The following is a 17,708-nucleotide window of genomic DNA, read 5'->3' on the forward strand; positions in this document are numbered from 1 at the left end:
TCATGATTCTGGTTGAATTTACTATCCAGACTGGAGCATATGTCATGGGTGGGCGCAGCGCTCAGTTCTTCACTTTGCATGTCCTCTCAACAACAACAGGGCTGCCTTTCCCATTCTTCACATCAAATAGTCATTTTGCTTTCATGTGCTAATGTGACGCCTGTGAAATGGAATTAGGAGAAGGGGAATATGCATGAACACTGTTTTATATCGCATCTCTTCAATAAAATGCAACAGCAATTAGTTCCTCTTTGCTGTGCTAGAAAATAAATGGAGGCCCTTAGGTATCAAACAGTTACCAATTCTAACATAATGTATTTAACCGTATGAGGTGAAAATACTTACTCTGCACTGTAATGAAATCACACTATGTGACTAAAATGATCAAGAGTCAGTATTTGTATATAATATAGTATAGTATAAAAAATGATTTTTGAGGGAATTAAAAAAAATAAATTACAGGTTTAATCTTAAAGGGACAGCTGCTAAAGACATACTACACTACACACTGTATACTATAGAAATCCACTTTAGTCTAGCAAGTCTAGGATCTGTTATGTTGAACTAAATTGTCTTCATTGTAATTCATATCAACATTTTGATATATTGTTTGCAATGAGATTAGATATGGCACTCCAGAGGAAACGTAGTAAAGACTTTAAAGAAAAAAAAAATACTATGAGGATAAAAGGCAGAAAAAACATTGACAAGGTAGTGCTTAGAGACTGGCGTTATGATATTTGTGAATGAAAAAGAATAGTGCTTTATAATATTAGTGCAATAATGAGATGCAATAACATTTAGCAGAAACAACGCCCCCAAAATAAGTTACAGGGTATACAATTTCACAGAACCAATATATGTTTTCACAGTTGGTGATGGCCCTAGGAATGAAGCTGTCCTGAGATTCAGCATTTTTTGCTAACATCAAGTTTGTATAATATCATACCCAACCAGATGCAGAGAGATTCTCTTAAAGTCAGATTTTAATCCATTTGATTTCTGCTTTACTTTTACACTGAAAGTAAAAAATGCCACACTACTGTATAAACTAACAAATCCAAACTGATTCTTTAAACTAAGGAAAGGCAGAAAGTCATTTTTTAAAAGAAAATAAATGAAGTGAAATGATCTGCATTTATATAGCGCTTTTCAAGTCAATGACTTCCCAAAGCGCTTTACAATGTGCTCCACATTTCCCAAATACTTCCCACAGACCAAAGAGATAAAGCACTAGTGTACTTGCACGCTGCAAAAGAGGTTAGGCGGATAGTTTGAGACATGCTGAATCATTCGGGCCAAGAATTCAGCAGGACTCAACATGCATGTCCAAAGGAAAAGCATTGACATCAAGTTGTTTCCTAAAGGCACAGCATGTTTAAGAGCGGAGAAATTTAGATAGTGGAAATAAAAAAAAATATATATATATATATATATATATATATATATATATATATATATATATATATATATATATATATATATATATATATATATATATATATATATATATATATATACTGTATATATATATATATATATATATATATATATATATATATATATATATATATATATATATATATATATATATATATATATATATATATATATATATATATATATATATATATATATATATGGGCAGCACGGCAGTGGTTAGCGCATGTGCGGCACAGTTCATGTCTTGGGGACCTCCTGCTTGGGTTCAAATCCAGCTCCAGACTTCCTGTGCGGAGTTTGTATGTTCTCCCCGTGCTTGCGTGGGTTTCCTTCGGGCACTACGGTTTCCCTCACATTCCAAAAAAAAACATGCATTTCAGGTGAATTGGCCGGTCCAAATTGTCCCTAGGTGTGAATGGGTGAGTGAGTTGTCTGTCCCCGTGTGCCCTGCGATTGGCTGGCAACCAGTTCAGTGTGTCCCTTGCCCACTGCCCGATGATTGCTGGGATGGGCTCCAGCACCCCCGCAACCCTACTGAGGCTAAACGGTGTAGCTAATGAGATGAGAAGATGAGATATATATGATTAACTGTATTGAAGTAGGTGAAATAATGAAAGGCAGCTTTACTTAACTTATCAATTATATTATTTTTTTGCAAAAATATTCCAATATAAATGTATTTAGATTATTAATACGGTTTTCATCAAACACAATTAGTATATATATATATATATATATATATATATATATATATATATATATATATATATATATATATATATATATATATATATATATATAAAACATAACATTCAGAGGTAGATATATATATATATATATATATACATATATATGCTAATTGTGTTTGATGAAAACCGTATTAATAATCTAAATACATTTATATTGGAATATTTTTGCAAAAAAATAATATGAATGATAAGTTAAGTAAAGCTGCCTTTCAACATTTCACCTACTTCAATACAGTTAATCATGACAAAGAGTAAGAAATCCACTTGGAGAAGAAACATTTTTGTTCAAATGCTCAAATACCAATGATGATAATTATCCTTCGGCAGATTGGTGGGCTGTTAAAAGACAATGTGAAAATCCATGCCAGTCCCACGGCTGCTCCGACTGAAGATGATTCTGAAATCAAAAAGATCAAAAAGGTATAGCTCTTTTTTATGGCTGTTTTTTTAATATTATTTTTAAATACACAACAGTAAAAAGTACTGATATATGTGTTTTTTGCATCTTTATCACTCACAGATAATAAAATCAGATCATCGAACCAATTTTGATATCACAAAGAGACAACCCAAGGAAATACTAAATGCAGTATTGAAATGTTGATTTCGTTTAATAAGGCACAAAAAATCAAATCCTATCTGACTTTATGTCAAAAAGTAATTGTCCTCTGAAGCTAATAGAAAGTTGGGCCACCTTTGTCCCACTTTTCTAAGCAAAATTGTTTGAAATCTGCCATATTTGAGTTTTCTAGCATTAACTGCCGTTTAAGGTCACAGTATAGCTGCTCTGTTAGATTTAAATCTGGACTTTGTTTTGGCCTCAACATTCAGAGGTATATTTGCTGGTGGGTTTTGAAAAGTTGTTCTGCTGCATGATCCAAGATTGCTAAAGTTTAGGGCACAAGCTGATGGCCGGACGTTCTCCTTCAGGATTTTCTGGGAACTACCAGAATTCATTATTCTGTCAACCACAGCAGGTTGTCCTGGTGCTGAGGCAGCAAAGCAGATCCAGACCATCACACTGCCAGCACCATGCTCTACTGTTGGCATTATGTTGTTTTTGACAAATGCTGTGTCTTTTTACGCCTGATTTAAATGGCTGCACACTTTTCCAACGACTTTAGGGTAATTAAGATGCATTTTGGCAAATGTAAGGAAACTCTTAGTTTTCTTTTCCGTCTTGGAACTCTCCCATGTATACTATTTTTGGCCAGTGTATTTTGTCTTTTTTTTTGGTGGCGTCATAAACACTGACCTTAACTGAGACCAGCGATACCTGCAGTTTTTTGAATGTTTTCCGAGTTTCTTTTTAACCTCCTGGATGAGCGGACATCACACTTTTTGAGTTATCTTAGTTGGTCAACCACTTTCTGAAAGGTTTTCGTCCGTTCCCGGTTTTCTACATTTGTGGATAATGGCTTTGACAGTGGTTCACTTGAGCCCTACAGCCTTGGAAATGGCATTGCCACCTTTTCTGCACTGATAGATTTCAATCACTTTTTCCGCCATTTTTTTCTGGATTTTTTGGGGATCGTAGTCACTTGTGTTCTTGAGATTCTTTAACCAACTTCACTTTTTCAACATAGGTGGTGGGAATCAATTTTGGGTGTGGCCTGAACCACGCTTTCCCAAAACTTTGGTTAGTCACAGTTACTTTGTAATTTAACAAACAGGAGCAATTACTTTTTACATAGAGCCACATAGGCCTAGTTATTTGTTCCTTAATAAATGCAATCAACATTTCAAAACTGCATTTTGTATTTGGTTGGGTTGTCGCTGTATGATATTAAAATTGGTTTGATTATCTGGAACCTCGTGAGTGAAGAATATGCAAAAAAACAAAGATTCGGGCTGGAGCACTGCACTGTAAACAACAATCACATTTCTGCGTGTTTGTCATGTGGCTGTAGGTCCAGAGCTTCCTGCGCGGCTGGATCTGCAGGAGAAAGTGGAAGACCATTATCCAGGATTACATCCGCTCACCTCATGCCGAGAGCATGAGGAAGAGGAACCAGGTCGTGTTCAGCATGTTGGACTCGGAGGCAGAGTACGTTCAGCAGCTGCACATCCTGGTCAACAACTTTCTGAGACCGCTCCGCATGGCTGCCAGCTCCAAGAAGCCGCCCATCACCCACGACGACGTCAGCAGTATATTCCTCAACAGGTTGGAACCTCTCTAGCTGGAATTCAAACTTAATTTTTATTCAAATCGGGGTCACCAACCTTATAGAAGCTGAGAGCATATCTTTTTGTTACCATTTAGCAACAAGGGCTACCAGTTTGGTTTCTATAATATCATCATATTACTAGCAGTGCTTGTTTCTACGATCCGACGATCGATGGACACGGGTAGCAGGTGGCTGGAACGCGGAAGTGGTTCTTCTGTGTCAAGCGAGTATAATCGTAGGCAGCAGGTATACTGGTCGCTAGCCGGGACGGGAGAGCCAGGGTGGTATCGAGTCCATAATAGAGGTCGGCAACAGGTATCAGGCAGGAAACAGGGCAAAACAGGTCGGTGATCGGGATGGCAGAGCAGGGCAGAAACGGGTCCAGAAGCGGGTCGGCAACAGGTATCAGACAGGAGAAAACAGGGCAGGAAAATGTCGGAAGCTATGAGCTTGCCTGGCTGGGTGCATAGGTTCGCAAACGGTCTGACGGCTTCCTCTTGGAAGCCGGGGTTTAAAAAGAGTCTCTGAACCAATAAGCGCTCAGGGCTCTTGCGCCAACGGGGCAGCCGCAGGTGCCCCGAATCAGCAATCATGACAATTACTTCTCTTGACAATTAGAAAACTAAAATTTCCCAGTAAATTACAATGACCCATTACCAGTAACTCCACAGCTGTTCTTAGGCAACTACCTGGTGCCCACAAGCGTGGTGACCCCTGGTTTCTTTTTTGTCTCAATTTTGTTCCAATTTTTGTAAAACTAGTTCAATTGATTTAAGGTTATTGGGAGCACTTCATAAGCGATTGAATTTTCCATAATGTGTTTAATTTCTCAGTTATTTGTATTTGTAACTACACTATAAAAATGAAAATAAATAGACCACTTCTATCTCCTGGTCAACAAGTGCGAGTAATTTCTGAAAGGTACATTGATCACAAGATGGCACTGTATTGTCTAATGCAAACAAAAAACTGCCAAATGAGCACAGCGTATCAGCAAGATGCCAGACGAACATGGCAGTAACTACTACTAAGTATTGTAAAAGAAGTACAAATTTATCAACCTATGTATAGATCGATACATATTAACATTGGTATGATAGCTCATTCACCATTCACTCGCTCATTCACACCTAGGGACCATTTGACAATTAACCCGACGTGCATGTTTTTGGAATGTGGGAGAAACCCGGAGTGCCCGGGGGAACCCACGCAAGCCATGGAGAACATGCAAACTCCAGAACCTCAGAACTGTGCTGTGGGCTTGCTAACCACTTAGCCCCCTGCTTTCGTGGGTTTCCTCCGGGCAGTTTGGTTTCCTCCCACATTCCCGAAAAACATGCATGTCAGGGTAATTGGGTGGTCCAAATTGTCCCTAGGTGTGAGTGAGCTGTCTGTCTCTATGTGCCCTGCGACTGGCTGGCAACCAGTTCAGGGTGTGTCCTTCCCACTTCCCGAAACAGCTGGGATGGGCTCCAGCACTCCGCAAACCTACTGAGAATAAACGGTGCAGATAATGGATTGATGGATATATATACACACAGTGAAGAAAATAAGTATTTGAACACCCTGGTATTTTTCCCACTTAGAAGTCATGAAGGGGTCTGAAATGTCCACTGTGAGAGAGATAAACTAAAAATAAAAATCCAGACATCACAATGCATGATTTATAACAATGTATTTGTGTGATAGATATGCAAACAAGTATTTGAACAACTGTGTATCAACTAGAATTCTGGCCTGTTAGTCCGCCCATTCAAAGTCCACCTGCACTCCATGTATGATCCTGAATCAGATGCACCTGTTTGAGGTTGTTAGCTACATAAAGGCTCCTATCCACCCCATAAAATCAGTAAGATGTTAACCTGTAACATGGTAAGACCAAAGAGCTTTCCAAAGACACCAAAGACAAAATTGTACACCTCCATAAAGCTGGAAGGGGCTACAGAGCAATTGGCAAGCAGCTTGGTGAAAAAAGGTCCACTGCTTGAGCAATCATTAGAAAATGGACGAAGCTAAACATGAGGATCAATCTCAATCGGAGTGGAGCCCCATGCAAGATATCACCTCGTGAGGTCTCAATGATTCTAAGAAAGGTGAGGAATCAGCCCTGAACTACAGGACAGGAGTTTGTCAATGACCTGAAAAGGTTACTGTAGGTCATACAGTAAGACGTCGTGATTTGAAATCATGCATGGCACGAAAAGTTCCCCTGCTTAAACCAGTACATGTCAAGGCCCGTCTTAAATTTGCATGTGACCATTTTGATGATACAGAGGAGTCATGGGAGAAGGTTTTGTGGTCAGATGAAACAAAAACAGAACTTTTTGGTCATAATTCCACTAAGCGTGTATGGAGGAAGAAGAATGAAGAGTACACTCCGAAGAACAACATCCCTCCTCTCAAGAATGTGGATGGTATCACCATGCTTGGGGTTGTTTTTCTGCACTTGGGACAGGACGAGTGCACTGCATTAAAGAGAAGATGACTGGGGCCGTGTATTGTGAAATTTTGGGAAACAACCTCCTTCCCTCAGTCAGAGCATTGAAGATGGGTCTTCCAACACGACAACGACCCGAAGCACACAGCCGGGAAAACGAAAATGAGTGGCTCCTTAAGAAGCATATCAATGTTCAAGCATGGCCCAGCTAGTCTCCCGACTTGAACCAAATACAAAATTTTTGGAGGTAGCTGAAACTCCGTGTTTCTCAGCTGTAGCCCAGAAACCTGACTGATCTGGAGACGATCTGTGTGGAGGAGTGGGCCAAGATCCTTCCTGCAGTGTGTGCAAAGCTGGTGAAAGACTACAGGGAAGGTTTGACCTTAGTAATAGCAAACAAAGGCTACTGTACTAAATATTAACATTCAAATACTTATTTGCAGCTATATCACACACACACATACACTATATACCGTAAATTCCGGGCTATAGAGGTCACCTCATTATAAGCCACACCCACCATTTTAAAGGTGATTTACTGCTTTTGTACTTACACAAACCGTACCCATGCATAAGCCGCAGGCACCCGCACTAACACTTGTGACACAATCACAAGTTTCACGCAGGCCAGACCATAATTTCCACCGTAGGGGGGGGATTTTATAAGGGTTATTGTTCTATTTTCTTTATTACTTATCCATTATCCGTTATTAGTCAGTTTATAATACGCTACAAAGCCAAGGAGGACTCTTACTCTCAGCCAAAAGGCCAAGCTAAGGTCCTAGCCTTAAAGCCTTGCTGCGACCATTGCGAATGCACCGTTCCCAGAGGTACTGCAATACCGGGCTGATGCATGGAGTGGACAGAGCAAGCTCTTATTCCATCTCCGCATTGCAAAAATCAATCATAACATTTAAGTTCCACGATTGTAACTACCTATGCGGGGTTTTTTAAGGGTTATTGTTATATCTTCGTTATTCATTATCCATTATCCGTCAGTTCATAATACGCTACAAAGCCTAGGAGCCGGGACACTTACTCTCAGCCAAAAGGCCAAGCTAAGGTCCTAGTCCTAAAGCCTTGCTGCGCTCATTGCGAATGCACCGTTCCCGGAGGTACTGCAATACCGAGCCGATACGTGGAGTGGACAGAGAAAATGGTACACAAATTCAGAACCGTCACAGTTGGTACATAATTTTCGAACTACTTGTGACATCACAATTGAAAATGATATCCGTACTTAAGGTATGATGCAGACTTGTAAAGTCCGGGTCCCGTTGAAATCCAAGGAAACAAAATGTATATTTCCAAAGTTAAGGGTGGGAAAAATATATATCCACTATTGTCCGCTGCGACAACAGACAGATCTACCGGTAACTCAGCTTTACCTCAATTTCCATCATCATTTCATTTCATTTCATTCCCATCAGCCCGCGGTTGATCCGCCTCTTCTTTTTGATTCGTCCGTAGAACACATAACAGAATAAATCTCTAAAATAAATACATTACAAAAATATACCCCCCTCACGGAAGAAAGTCTTCAACTTCCTCCTCATAACTATTGCCATTAAGGGTGTCATCCTCATTGTCAGAAGATACCTTAACTTTACAGACAATGCATGCTTAAACATAGAGTTTGCAGTCTTAGTTGGTGCACATATTCTACTGGTCTTAATCTTACCTTTTGTACTCCAGCGCCGCTGGTGGCCGTTAGAAAAATTCTATGTATTGGCCGCTTCGCTGAATAAGCCGCAGGGCTGAACATTTGGGAAAAAAGTAGCGGCTTATAGTCCGGATTTTAAGGTATATATATATATATATATATATATATATATATATATATATATATATATATATATATATATATATATATATATATATATATATATATATATATATATATATATATATATATATATATGTATATATATATATATATATATATATATATATATATATATATATATATATATATGTATATGTATATGTATATGTATATGTATATGTATATATATATATATATATATATATATATATATATATATATATATATATACACAGATGCTCCTCATTTTATTAATCTATTGTTTTCTTTTACCCCCTGTTACTGCTAATCCACACTTTCCCCAGAAGCACTTTTCACTTGATTTCACCAACTTCACATAATACCTGAACCTTGGAAACACACTGGAGCAGAATTACTAGTCATGCTAATTACGAGGAGTTTTTGCCTTGTACCCTGAGGCCTCTAAACAGGCAGATTTTACGCTTTTATTAATGTACTATGTCCTGAATCATATTATATTTTGGTCCTCCTATCCTTTCAGACAAACATTGGATACTCATCTTGCACATTAATCTGCATGTACCCCTCATTGACCTAATGGAAATCCACCCACATGCTCATCGGCGCACATTCATGCTCACACGGAGCCAGTCTCAATCAGCACTGCAGTACAACTTCACAGGATGTTGGAAAACTGATGAAAATTGCTTGACTACAGACTAATTTGAATCTTATTATTTTTCCTTTCCAGTGAAACTATCATGTTCCTACATCAAATCTTCTACCAGGGGTTGAAAGCCAGAATAGCCAGCTGGCCAACGTTGGTACTGGGTAAGGACAACATTTATTCCGTTGAAAACGTAATGAGATTGGCCGCCACGCTACAAACGAAAATTTCCTCGGCCAGCCGACCTGTTCGACATCCTGCTGCCCATGCTTAACATCTACCAAGAATTTGTAAGGAACCACCAGTACAGCCTCCAGATCCTGGCCCACTGCAAGCAGAACAGAGACTTCGATAAACTACTGAAGCAGTACGAAGCGAAGCCCGACTGCGAGGAGAGAACCCTGGAGACCTTCCTCACTTACCCCATGTTCCAGGTGACCAATCTTAAATTTCCTTATCAATGAGGCCCCAGTGTGTATTAATCAGTGACTCTGTGATGTAACAATACTTCATTCATTTAAATAAAACAAATAATAAGCCAAAAGGCATGTACCATATCATTGCTTTAAGATTTCTAAGTTTAGAAATACATAATTAAATTACACAATTTGACACACCCTTTAAAGAAGCTGACATATTTGGCCGCCATCTTGCTACGACGGAAGCCTAAATGACCATTTTGCGACTGTAGCTTGTCCCAACCAACCAGTGACCACTAACATTACACAGATGAGCCATGCATATGAATGTTGATAAGTCCAGTGATTCAGACTTCTGACACTTTTTTCCACGATTTCCTTTTCTAGCCACTCATGTTAGCCAGTTGGCTGCAAGTTACGGCTCGCTGCTAACCACCATTGTTATTGTTAGCTGCTCCTTGTGAATCAATAGTGCTTCATTGCTTTTGAGGAGCTTCTCCCGCAAGGTGCTATAGTTACCCAATTACACCAACTTTGATTACTCCAATTATTTGAGTTTTTCAGCTGGAGAGCGTAGGGAGTATCTAGCTTCCCCCAATCCGCGCTTGTGTGAGCGTTCGCTGGGTTCATGTCTGGTCTGAGCGTTCTGTCACGGACCAAGACAGGAAACAGAATTTAGAACCCACTCGCCTAACGTACTTACAACTTATTGGGGAGAGGAGGGGGGCGCGCACACTGGATTCAAATTCGAAAAAGAAAAGTTGTCAAAAACAAACGGATCAGGCCAAAAATAAAACAGGATCAAACACAGGCAGATTCACAGAACTAGGCATTTAACAGAGTTTAACAGAAGTCTTACAGAAGTATCACAGAAGTTTCACAAACGCTCAGACACCTAACAGCTCAAAGGAGCGCGTTTCAGTACTGCCAGGGAGCAATCAGTCAATGCGTCTCAGCCGGTGACCATGGGCGGGGCCAATTGGGCGCCGTGGCAACCGCAACAGAATCCGGCGCCACCCGGCTGGGACTAACTGGGCACCATGGCAACCGTGACAAACTTAGAAACGAAGTTTATGCACTGCTCCTTTTGAATAAAAGCATCAATAGATAAGTAATCCTCCATCATGAAAGAAGGTCCTTGCAATAAGAAAAAAAAAATACTGGATGCCTTGACTTGCTAATACTATAACTAATTATATTGTTTGTTTTATTCTATTATTGTAATTGAGCTCCAAATCAGAATCCTTGGTCTTACTACCGCCCTCTGCTACGAGGCAAGATAATTGCGTGTCATGATTACTCATGGCACTCACCTGTGCCCGCTCGTTTGGCGCTAGCTGCTGCTGGTTACCTGTTTGGTTCCCCCTTCTATTTAAGCTCAGCGCTCTCCCTCGCTCTTTGTCAGTCCGTCAGCAAACCTCTGTTTTCACAAGTCAAGCATTTTTGACTCTGAATCCCGTCAATCCCGTTTTCTCACCCGTTTTCCACTCGTCCGTATTTGGCCCCGACCACGTTTTGATCTCTCGTCCCGGCCAACGACCTGTTTATGACCCCAACCATGATCTGATCTCTCGTCTCGGCTAATGACCTGTTTTTAAGTCTAACTACGCTACGAAATCCCGCTCCGGAAGATCCACTTCCGCATTAAGGAAAACGCTCTGATACGCTGCCTTTCCTCTATATTTCAATAAACTCGTGAGTAACGTTACGCATCTGAGTCCTCTTTCTATTCTGGTCGTGACATTGCGTTCCTCACTCTGCATCTGCAGACCCTCAGCACAGTAATACGCAACATACTAATTGTTTTAATAATAATTGCAATAAATCGTGAACATTCAGCGATTTTGAAGAAAATAAAATATACAAATTGTGAAGTCAAAAGAGTAAGAACTTTAACACTGAATAAATATAACCATTTTATATATTTTTATATTTTATAGTTTAAGTTTGTGCCTCACCCGCCTCCCCTAAACGTATCTCAATGTTTTACATCTTAATTACTATCCACAAGGATAATTATTTTAGTTGTTGTTTTTATCATACTAATGTAAATTCAAAAAAGGATGCCATTAGTACCCTAACCTAATGTCAATTTGTTTTTTGTGTTTATTTAGAGTTTTATCTTTGGAGCTCTTTATTAATTTTGCCTCTTCGGCAAGATGTGCACTATGCCAACGGTCGGCTCTGCTGGGGCCGCGCGCTGCTTTGCTAATCATATTTTTTGCTGATGAGCGGAGATTACGCTCACCTCCGATTCGCCTCTCATTAAACGTCTGCGCACCTTTGCATGGGTGCGCTCGGGAGTGCACGAATTCACAGGTTGGCTGTAATAGCTGAGCGATTACCCTATTGCTTTTTGCAGATTCCCCGCTACATCCTGACACTTCACGAACTTCTGGCCCACACGCCTCATGAACACATAGAGAGAAACAGTTTGGATTACGCCAAATCCAAACTGGAAGAACTCTCCAGGTAAAATCGAGGAAATCAATGCAGATGCATTTGGATGAGAATAAAAGGGAATCTATAAATACCAGAAGTGCAGATAATAAATGAAGTGAATAATGTGACGAAATAATAATATTTTTTCCTTGATTATTTAGTTAATTTAGCTAATTCGATTTTTTCCCATTTTATTAGAAAAGTAAGATACACAAAACAAAAACATTTTTCTTCCAATGGACGAAAAGTGACTCACATCGCAGAAAACAACCTATTTTTCCACTGGCTTATAATTTAGCTCATTTTAATTGCTACTTATATTCAACATTTTATTTTTGTTGTACTATACAAGAGACACATGACATATGTTTTTCTGAAAAAGCATACATAAACTTATTCTACTCAGTTTAAAAAAAAAAAAATCAGAAGCTCAAAATCTGATCCGCGATTGATTCTCATAGCATCATTGCTCTTTCTTTTTTTGTAAAAAATAATAAAATGAACTAAAATAATATAAATTGTGCTTGCATGTTAGTGAGTGTATTCGTGCTCTAGAAAATAAATTTTTTGAGAACTTTGGCCATTCCTGGCTATTTTTGACTCCTAGCTGACTCAAGTAGTCAGGAAACTGGCAGAAGTTAAAGGCAGACATAGCAGTGAGATCACTTTATTCATTGAAAATATATATATATTATTTTGATATTTATTGTGCCAAATTAGAAAAACTGCTTAAAATCAAATAATAAAAATGAATAACCTTAAAATATAAGCCTTTGCATACATTATAATTACACAGTTATCTGTGAAATTATAATTTACAATTATATAATGAATTATTTTGTTAAATATGGTTATTTTTATCATCATCATGACAAAAATTGCATTCAACTTACACAATTCTTTCGGATATGATTACATGTAACGGTAAAATACTCAAGTTTAAAACAATTGTTCTTTTTGTCAGAATCATGCACGATGAAGTGAGCGAGACGGAGAACATCCGGAAGAACCTTGCCATTGAGCGCATGATCGTAGAGGGCTGCGAAATCCTCCTAGACACCAGCCAGACCTTTGTAAGACAAGGTAAAACCCTTAAAAATGATTGATGGAAAGATTGTACACCACACTGAAAATGTTTGAATATAAAGTACCGGTAAATGGTAAATGGTCTGCATTTATATAGCGCTTTTCAAGTCAATGATGACCTCCCAAAGCGCTTCACAATGTGCTTCACACTTACCCATTCACACTCACACAATAGCGGCCATGCAGCCATGCAAGGCTGCCAACCTGCTTATTGGGGGCATTAGGGATTTAGTGTCTTGCCCAAGGACACTTCGACATATAACACGGAGGAGCCGGGAATCGAACCTGTGATCTCTTGATCCCAAGACGAGCGCTCTACCTCCTGAGCTAATGCCACCCCTGTGAGAGGCAAAATGATAACAAATCAGGGATACTCAAATAAGAAACACAATTATAATAGGTACAATCCGGCTCACTTGAAGTGATAGCAATGATTATAGAACCAAAAATTTGCCTCTATTTTTATCTACCTGTCCATCCGTATCTCTACCTCTGCCTTTCTCTTGTGTGTCTCTGTCTTCCTCTGTTTGTATCCCCCCTCCCCCCTTTTCTCTTCTCTGTATCAGTCTGTCTCTTTCTGTCTGTACCTATCTTTCTGTCCCTGTCTTTCTTGTTTTCCCTGTGTCTGTCTGTCTGTGTCTCTCTCCCTCTTCTGAGTCCTATCTTGTTCTGTGTGTGTGTGTGTGTGTGTGTGTGTGTGTGTTTATATTCTCTGTATGTCCCACACTGTCTATTTATGTCTACCCGTCTTTATCAAAGGTTTAGGTATGTCTTTGGTACTTGTCTTCCCATTTAAAAAAAAAAACAGAAAAGACATTGAAAAAATTCAAAATTTTGATCATATTCTGAAAAAGATCTTTTTTTAAAAAATCCCCCTAAAAAAAAAAAAAAAAAGACTCTCACCCCCAAATCAGAATTCTAACAGCGGCCATGAAAAATGTTTTTCCTTCCCCGTTATACAATACACTGCTTTCTTAGGTGACAGTGGTTGATTTTAGGTTATCAAATTGTAGATTTGTACTATGACATGTATTAACAAGCAATGCATGCCTCTGTCCTGTGTCTGAATTGCAATCCCAGGCTCTCTCATCCAGGTTCCGTTAAGCGAGAAGGGCAAGATCACTCGTGGGCGCCTGGGCTCTCTGTCTTTGAAGAAGGAAGGGGAGAGGCAGTGCTTTCTCTTCTCTAAGCATTTAATCATCTGCACCCGAGGGTCCGGGGGAAAGCTCCATCTCACCAAGGTGGGCCTCCAATGCTGACCGAGCTTTCTCAATATCCCCAATCGTCCCGTGAGCTCAGATTGAGCGGATTACGGGACATCAGAAGGTTGGGTGATGAAGGTATGGCTTTTATCAGTACGGGTGACCACTGAGGAGACGTGAGTGTTCCTATTAAACGCTCGCTGAGTGACGTTTCGCATTTAAAGGTGTGTCACTTTAATTTTGGCAGTGCAGTAGAGAATTACAGTTTTACAGTAATTCCTTGATTTTGGCGGTTAATCTGCTCTTGAAAGACATTATTTAAGCAAGTTTTCATGAAATAGGAACCATATATATTCAATTAATAGCATAAGACAATTAATATGTTTAGTAGTGTGAATTACTGCGCATGTGCAGTTTCCCTCATCTGAGATGTTTGTATACCGTGACGCTATGTGGAAAAATGATACATGCACTCATGTGTGTTGGTTTATTTCTCTGGGACATTTCCTTTGTATTTTCTACCCCTTTCAAGAAAATGCTAGTTGTATCTATGCAAATAGTGGACTTTACAGTTGTATCAATCTAAATATGCTTCCGGAAAGCCACGGTAAATTGGTGATTTTTGAGAATAACATAAATTTAATCACCATATAGTCCATCTCAAAGGTTAATTGAAAAACAGAAGTCTATTTGCGTAATGACGTCGCTCATAATTGCCCCCCAATTCGATTGCTGGCAAACAGCATAAATACAGGGGTACTGATCATGTAAACTTGGGGTCGGGAACCTTTTTGACTTAAAATTGTCTCCCTCCCACAATTACTCAAGATTGTTGAGGCTCATTTTGACCTTTCTTCATAAATAATGGTTTCCCAACATGGTGCAAGCGTCGCAAAATTCGGCAAACAAGGATGACAACGTATTTATTTTTGGCCCAGATGGCGCATGGCGAGAGACAGGAGGGGGTGGTTGCCTTCATTGCATAGCTCCACCCTTCCCTACCGCTTACCCAATTAAATTGCTCTGGGTGCACTTCTGGTGTTTTGGCGTATTTACAATTTGTTATGTGGATTTTCATCATAAGGTGTCTCAACAGTGAACACGGATTGTTTCATGAGCTCCCATATAAAGGATACTTTATTGTTGTACAGCCATAACGAGTTTTTTGATGTTACACCTAGACTGTAAATTGTCGTTCAAAATGTGCCCTATATATACTGGACAGTACCACTCAATGCTTCAGTGCAGTGGTGGGTAGAAACAGAGTACATAATCTCCGTTACATTAACTTTTGTAAATTTTCGAAAATTTTGGACCTCAAGGAGTATTTTTAAATCTTTATAAATTTTACTTTTACTTGAGTAAATTTGTGAAGAAAAATTGTACTTTTACTTGTCGTTACTTCGTTGCTTAATTAATCCCCTTCGCGTATGTACGCGTCTGTTTGTCTCCGAAAGGCGCCTTTACTTTGACTCAACAGTCCGCCAGGCTCTACCATGTTTAACCAATCAAACGTAGCAGCCCCGTCAAGTGACCATATTCAACTTCAGCGGGGGAAATGTTGTGTACGGATGAAACAGATATTTCTATGCTATTAAATTGTATTATTAAATGTTAAGCAGTTTTCTAATTTGAAAATAATTCTATCCATCTATCTATCTATCTATCTATATATATATATATATATATATATATATATATATATATATATATATATATATATATATATATGTATGTATATGTGTGTGTATGTATATATATATATATATATATATATATATATATATATATATATATATATATATATATACTGTATTTTCCGCGCTATAAGGCACACCTAAAAGTCTTAATTTTTTTCAAAAGCTGACCATGCACCTTATAATACAGTGCGCCTTATATATAGCTCAATATTAAATCGCAAGGTCTAGCAAGTTACGCAACAGCCGCCGATTCGATTTTCCCCCGAACGTGGAGTAGTCCGCGGTGTATGCTGGGATTTATATACCGGCGTTTCATTGGCTAACCAATGTGTCAATCATCATTTGAATCGATCGCTATTGGCTAAAGTTTTTTGGAGCCTCGGATTGGCTAGAGGGCCAAAACAAACCCTGCAATTGGCTGAAAAAGATGTGTCAATCATCCGTTAAATCGATCGCTATTGGCTGAAGTTATTCGGAGCCTCGGATAGGCTAGAGGGCCAAAACAAACCCTGCAATTGGCCGAAAAAGATGACTGAATAGCAAGCTTGCTAAACTACGCCATAAAGAAACATGTTTCATTAGTCTGTATTTGTAAACATTTTACTCTCCTGGATTTACTACACTCACGGTTGTAAGAAGACCATGATTGCGTATCATTATTGAACGTGAGAACTTAGGTGAGCTATGCGGCTTTATATTTTCCCGGTATCTTGTTTTAGAACGATCTTGATGTTGCTGTAATGAGTTGAGTGAATTAAACTCAATTCCAAGTGTTTATTGTCATATGCACAGTAACGTTGCGAACGAAAAAGAAAATAGAAACTAAGGAATGGTTGGCATTTCTTGAATCCCAAGACTTTAACCTTCCGAATGATATTTGAAATGATGCATTTGAGTGACATCGTACAGACACCGCATCCGCACGTGTCTATGACGTGTATCTGCTTCTTTGCAAGCTTTGGGAATGTTAAGGGGGTAATCAGTTGGACTGAATCATCTGACTGTTTTGTCGACGTTCCCATTGTAGCGCCTTATAATCCGGTGCGCCTTATCTACGGAAGATATAGGACCAAAAACTATTTTTTGGGGGTGCGCCCTATAACCCGGTGCGCCCTTTAGTGCGGAAAATACGGTGTATATATATATATATATATATATATATATATATATATATATATATACATATATGTATACATATATGTATGGGCAGCACGGCGGAGCAGTGGTGAGCGCATGTGCGGCACAGTTCATGTCTCGGGAACCTCCTGCGTGGGTTCAAATCCAGCTCCATACTTCCTGTGCGGAGTTTGTATATTCTCCCCGTGCTAGCGTGGGTTTCCTCCGGGCACTCCGGTTTCCTCCCACATTCCAAAAACATGCATTTCAGGTGAATTGGCCGGTCCAAATTGTCCCTAGTTGTGAATGAGCGAGTGAGTTGTCTGTCCCCGTGTGCCCTGAGATTGGCTGCCAACCAGTTCAGGGTGTCCCCTGCCCACTGCCTGATGAATACTGGGATGGGCTCCAGCACCCCCGCAACCCTACTGAGGATAAGCGGTGTAGCTAATGAGATGATATATATATATATATATATATATATATATATATATAC

At 39.2% G+C, this 17,708-nt stretch overlaps 1 protein-coding gene, 1 long non-coding RNA gene and 1 pseudogene across 2 annotated transcripts in view; 1 reads left to right on the forward strand and 2 right to left on the reverse strand.

Moving 5' to 3' along the window:
* The window catches only part of LOC148362796 (ras-specific guanine nucleotide-releasing factor 1), a 61,300-nt gene that overhangs the window by 17,759 nt on the left and 25,833 nt on the right, over nucleotides 1-17,708 (forward strand). The window contains exons 4-10 of the mRNA XM_088340361.1: nucleotides 2,520-2,612; nucleotides 4,103-4,356; nucleotides 9,335-9,414; nucleotides 9,491-9,684; nucleotides 12,032-12,141; nucleotides 13,076-13,194; nucleotides 14,278-14,438. Coding sequence (XP_088196487.1) covers nucleotides 2,520-2,612; nucleotides 4,103-4,356; nucleotides 9,335-9,414; nucleotides 9,491-9,684; nucleotides 12,032-12,141; nucleotides 13,076-13,194; nucleotides 14,278-14,438 — 1,011 coding nt within the window. The remainder of the gene's footprint in view (nucleotides 1-2,519; nucleotides 2,613-4,102; nucleotides 4,357-9,334; nucleotides 9,415-9,490; nucleotides 9,685-12,031; nucleotides 12,142-13,075; nucleotides 13,195-14,277; nucleotides 14,439-17,708) is intronic.
* The window catches only part of LOC148362797 (uncharacterized), a 44,561-nt gene continuing 29,309 nt past the window's right edge, over nucleotides 2,457-17,708 (reverse strand). Inside the window, exons 2-3 of the long non-coding RNA XR_015850898.1 lie at nucleotides 4,176-4,372; nucleotides 2,457-2,589 (exon numbers count right to left, since the gene is read on the reverse strand). This is a non-coding gene — a long non-coding RNA (uncharacterized LOC148362797). The remainder of the gene's footprint in view (nucleotides 2,590-4,175; nucleotides 4,373-17,708) is intronic.
* LOC148362798 (U2 spliceosomal RNA) lies at nucleotides 7,606-7,862 on the reverse strand (annotated as a pseudogene).

This window comes from Urocampus carinirostris, chromosome 7 (genome assembly GCF_059441175.1).
Source record: "Urocampus carinirostris isolate Australia breed hairy pipefish chromosome 7, RoL_Ucar_1.0, whole genome shotgun sequence".
Taxonomy (NCBI): domain Eukaryota; kingdom Metazoa; phylum Chordata; class Actinopteri; order Syngnathiformes; family Syngnathidae; genus Urocampus; species Urocampus carinirostris.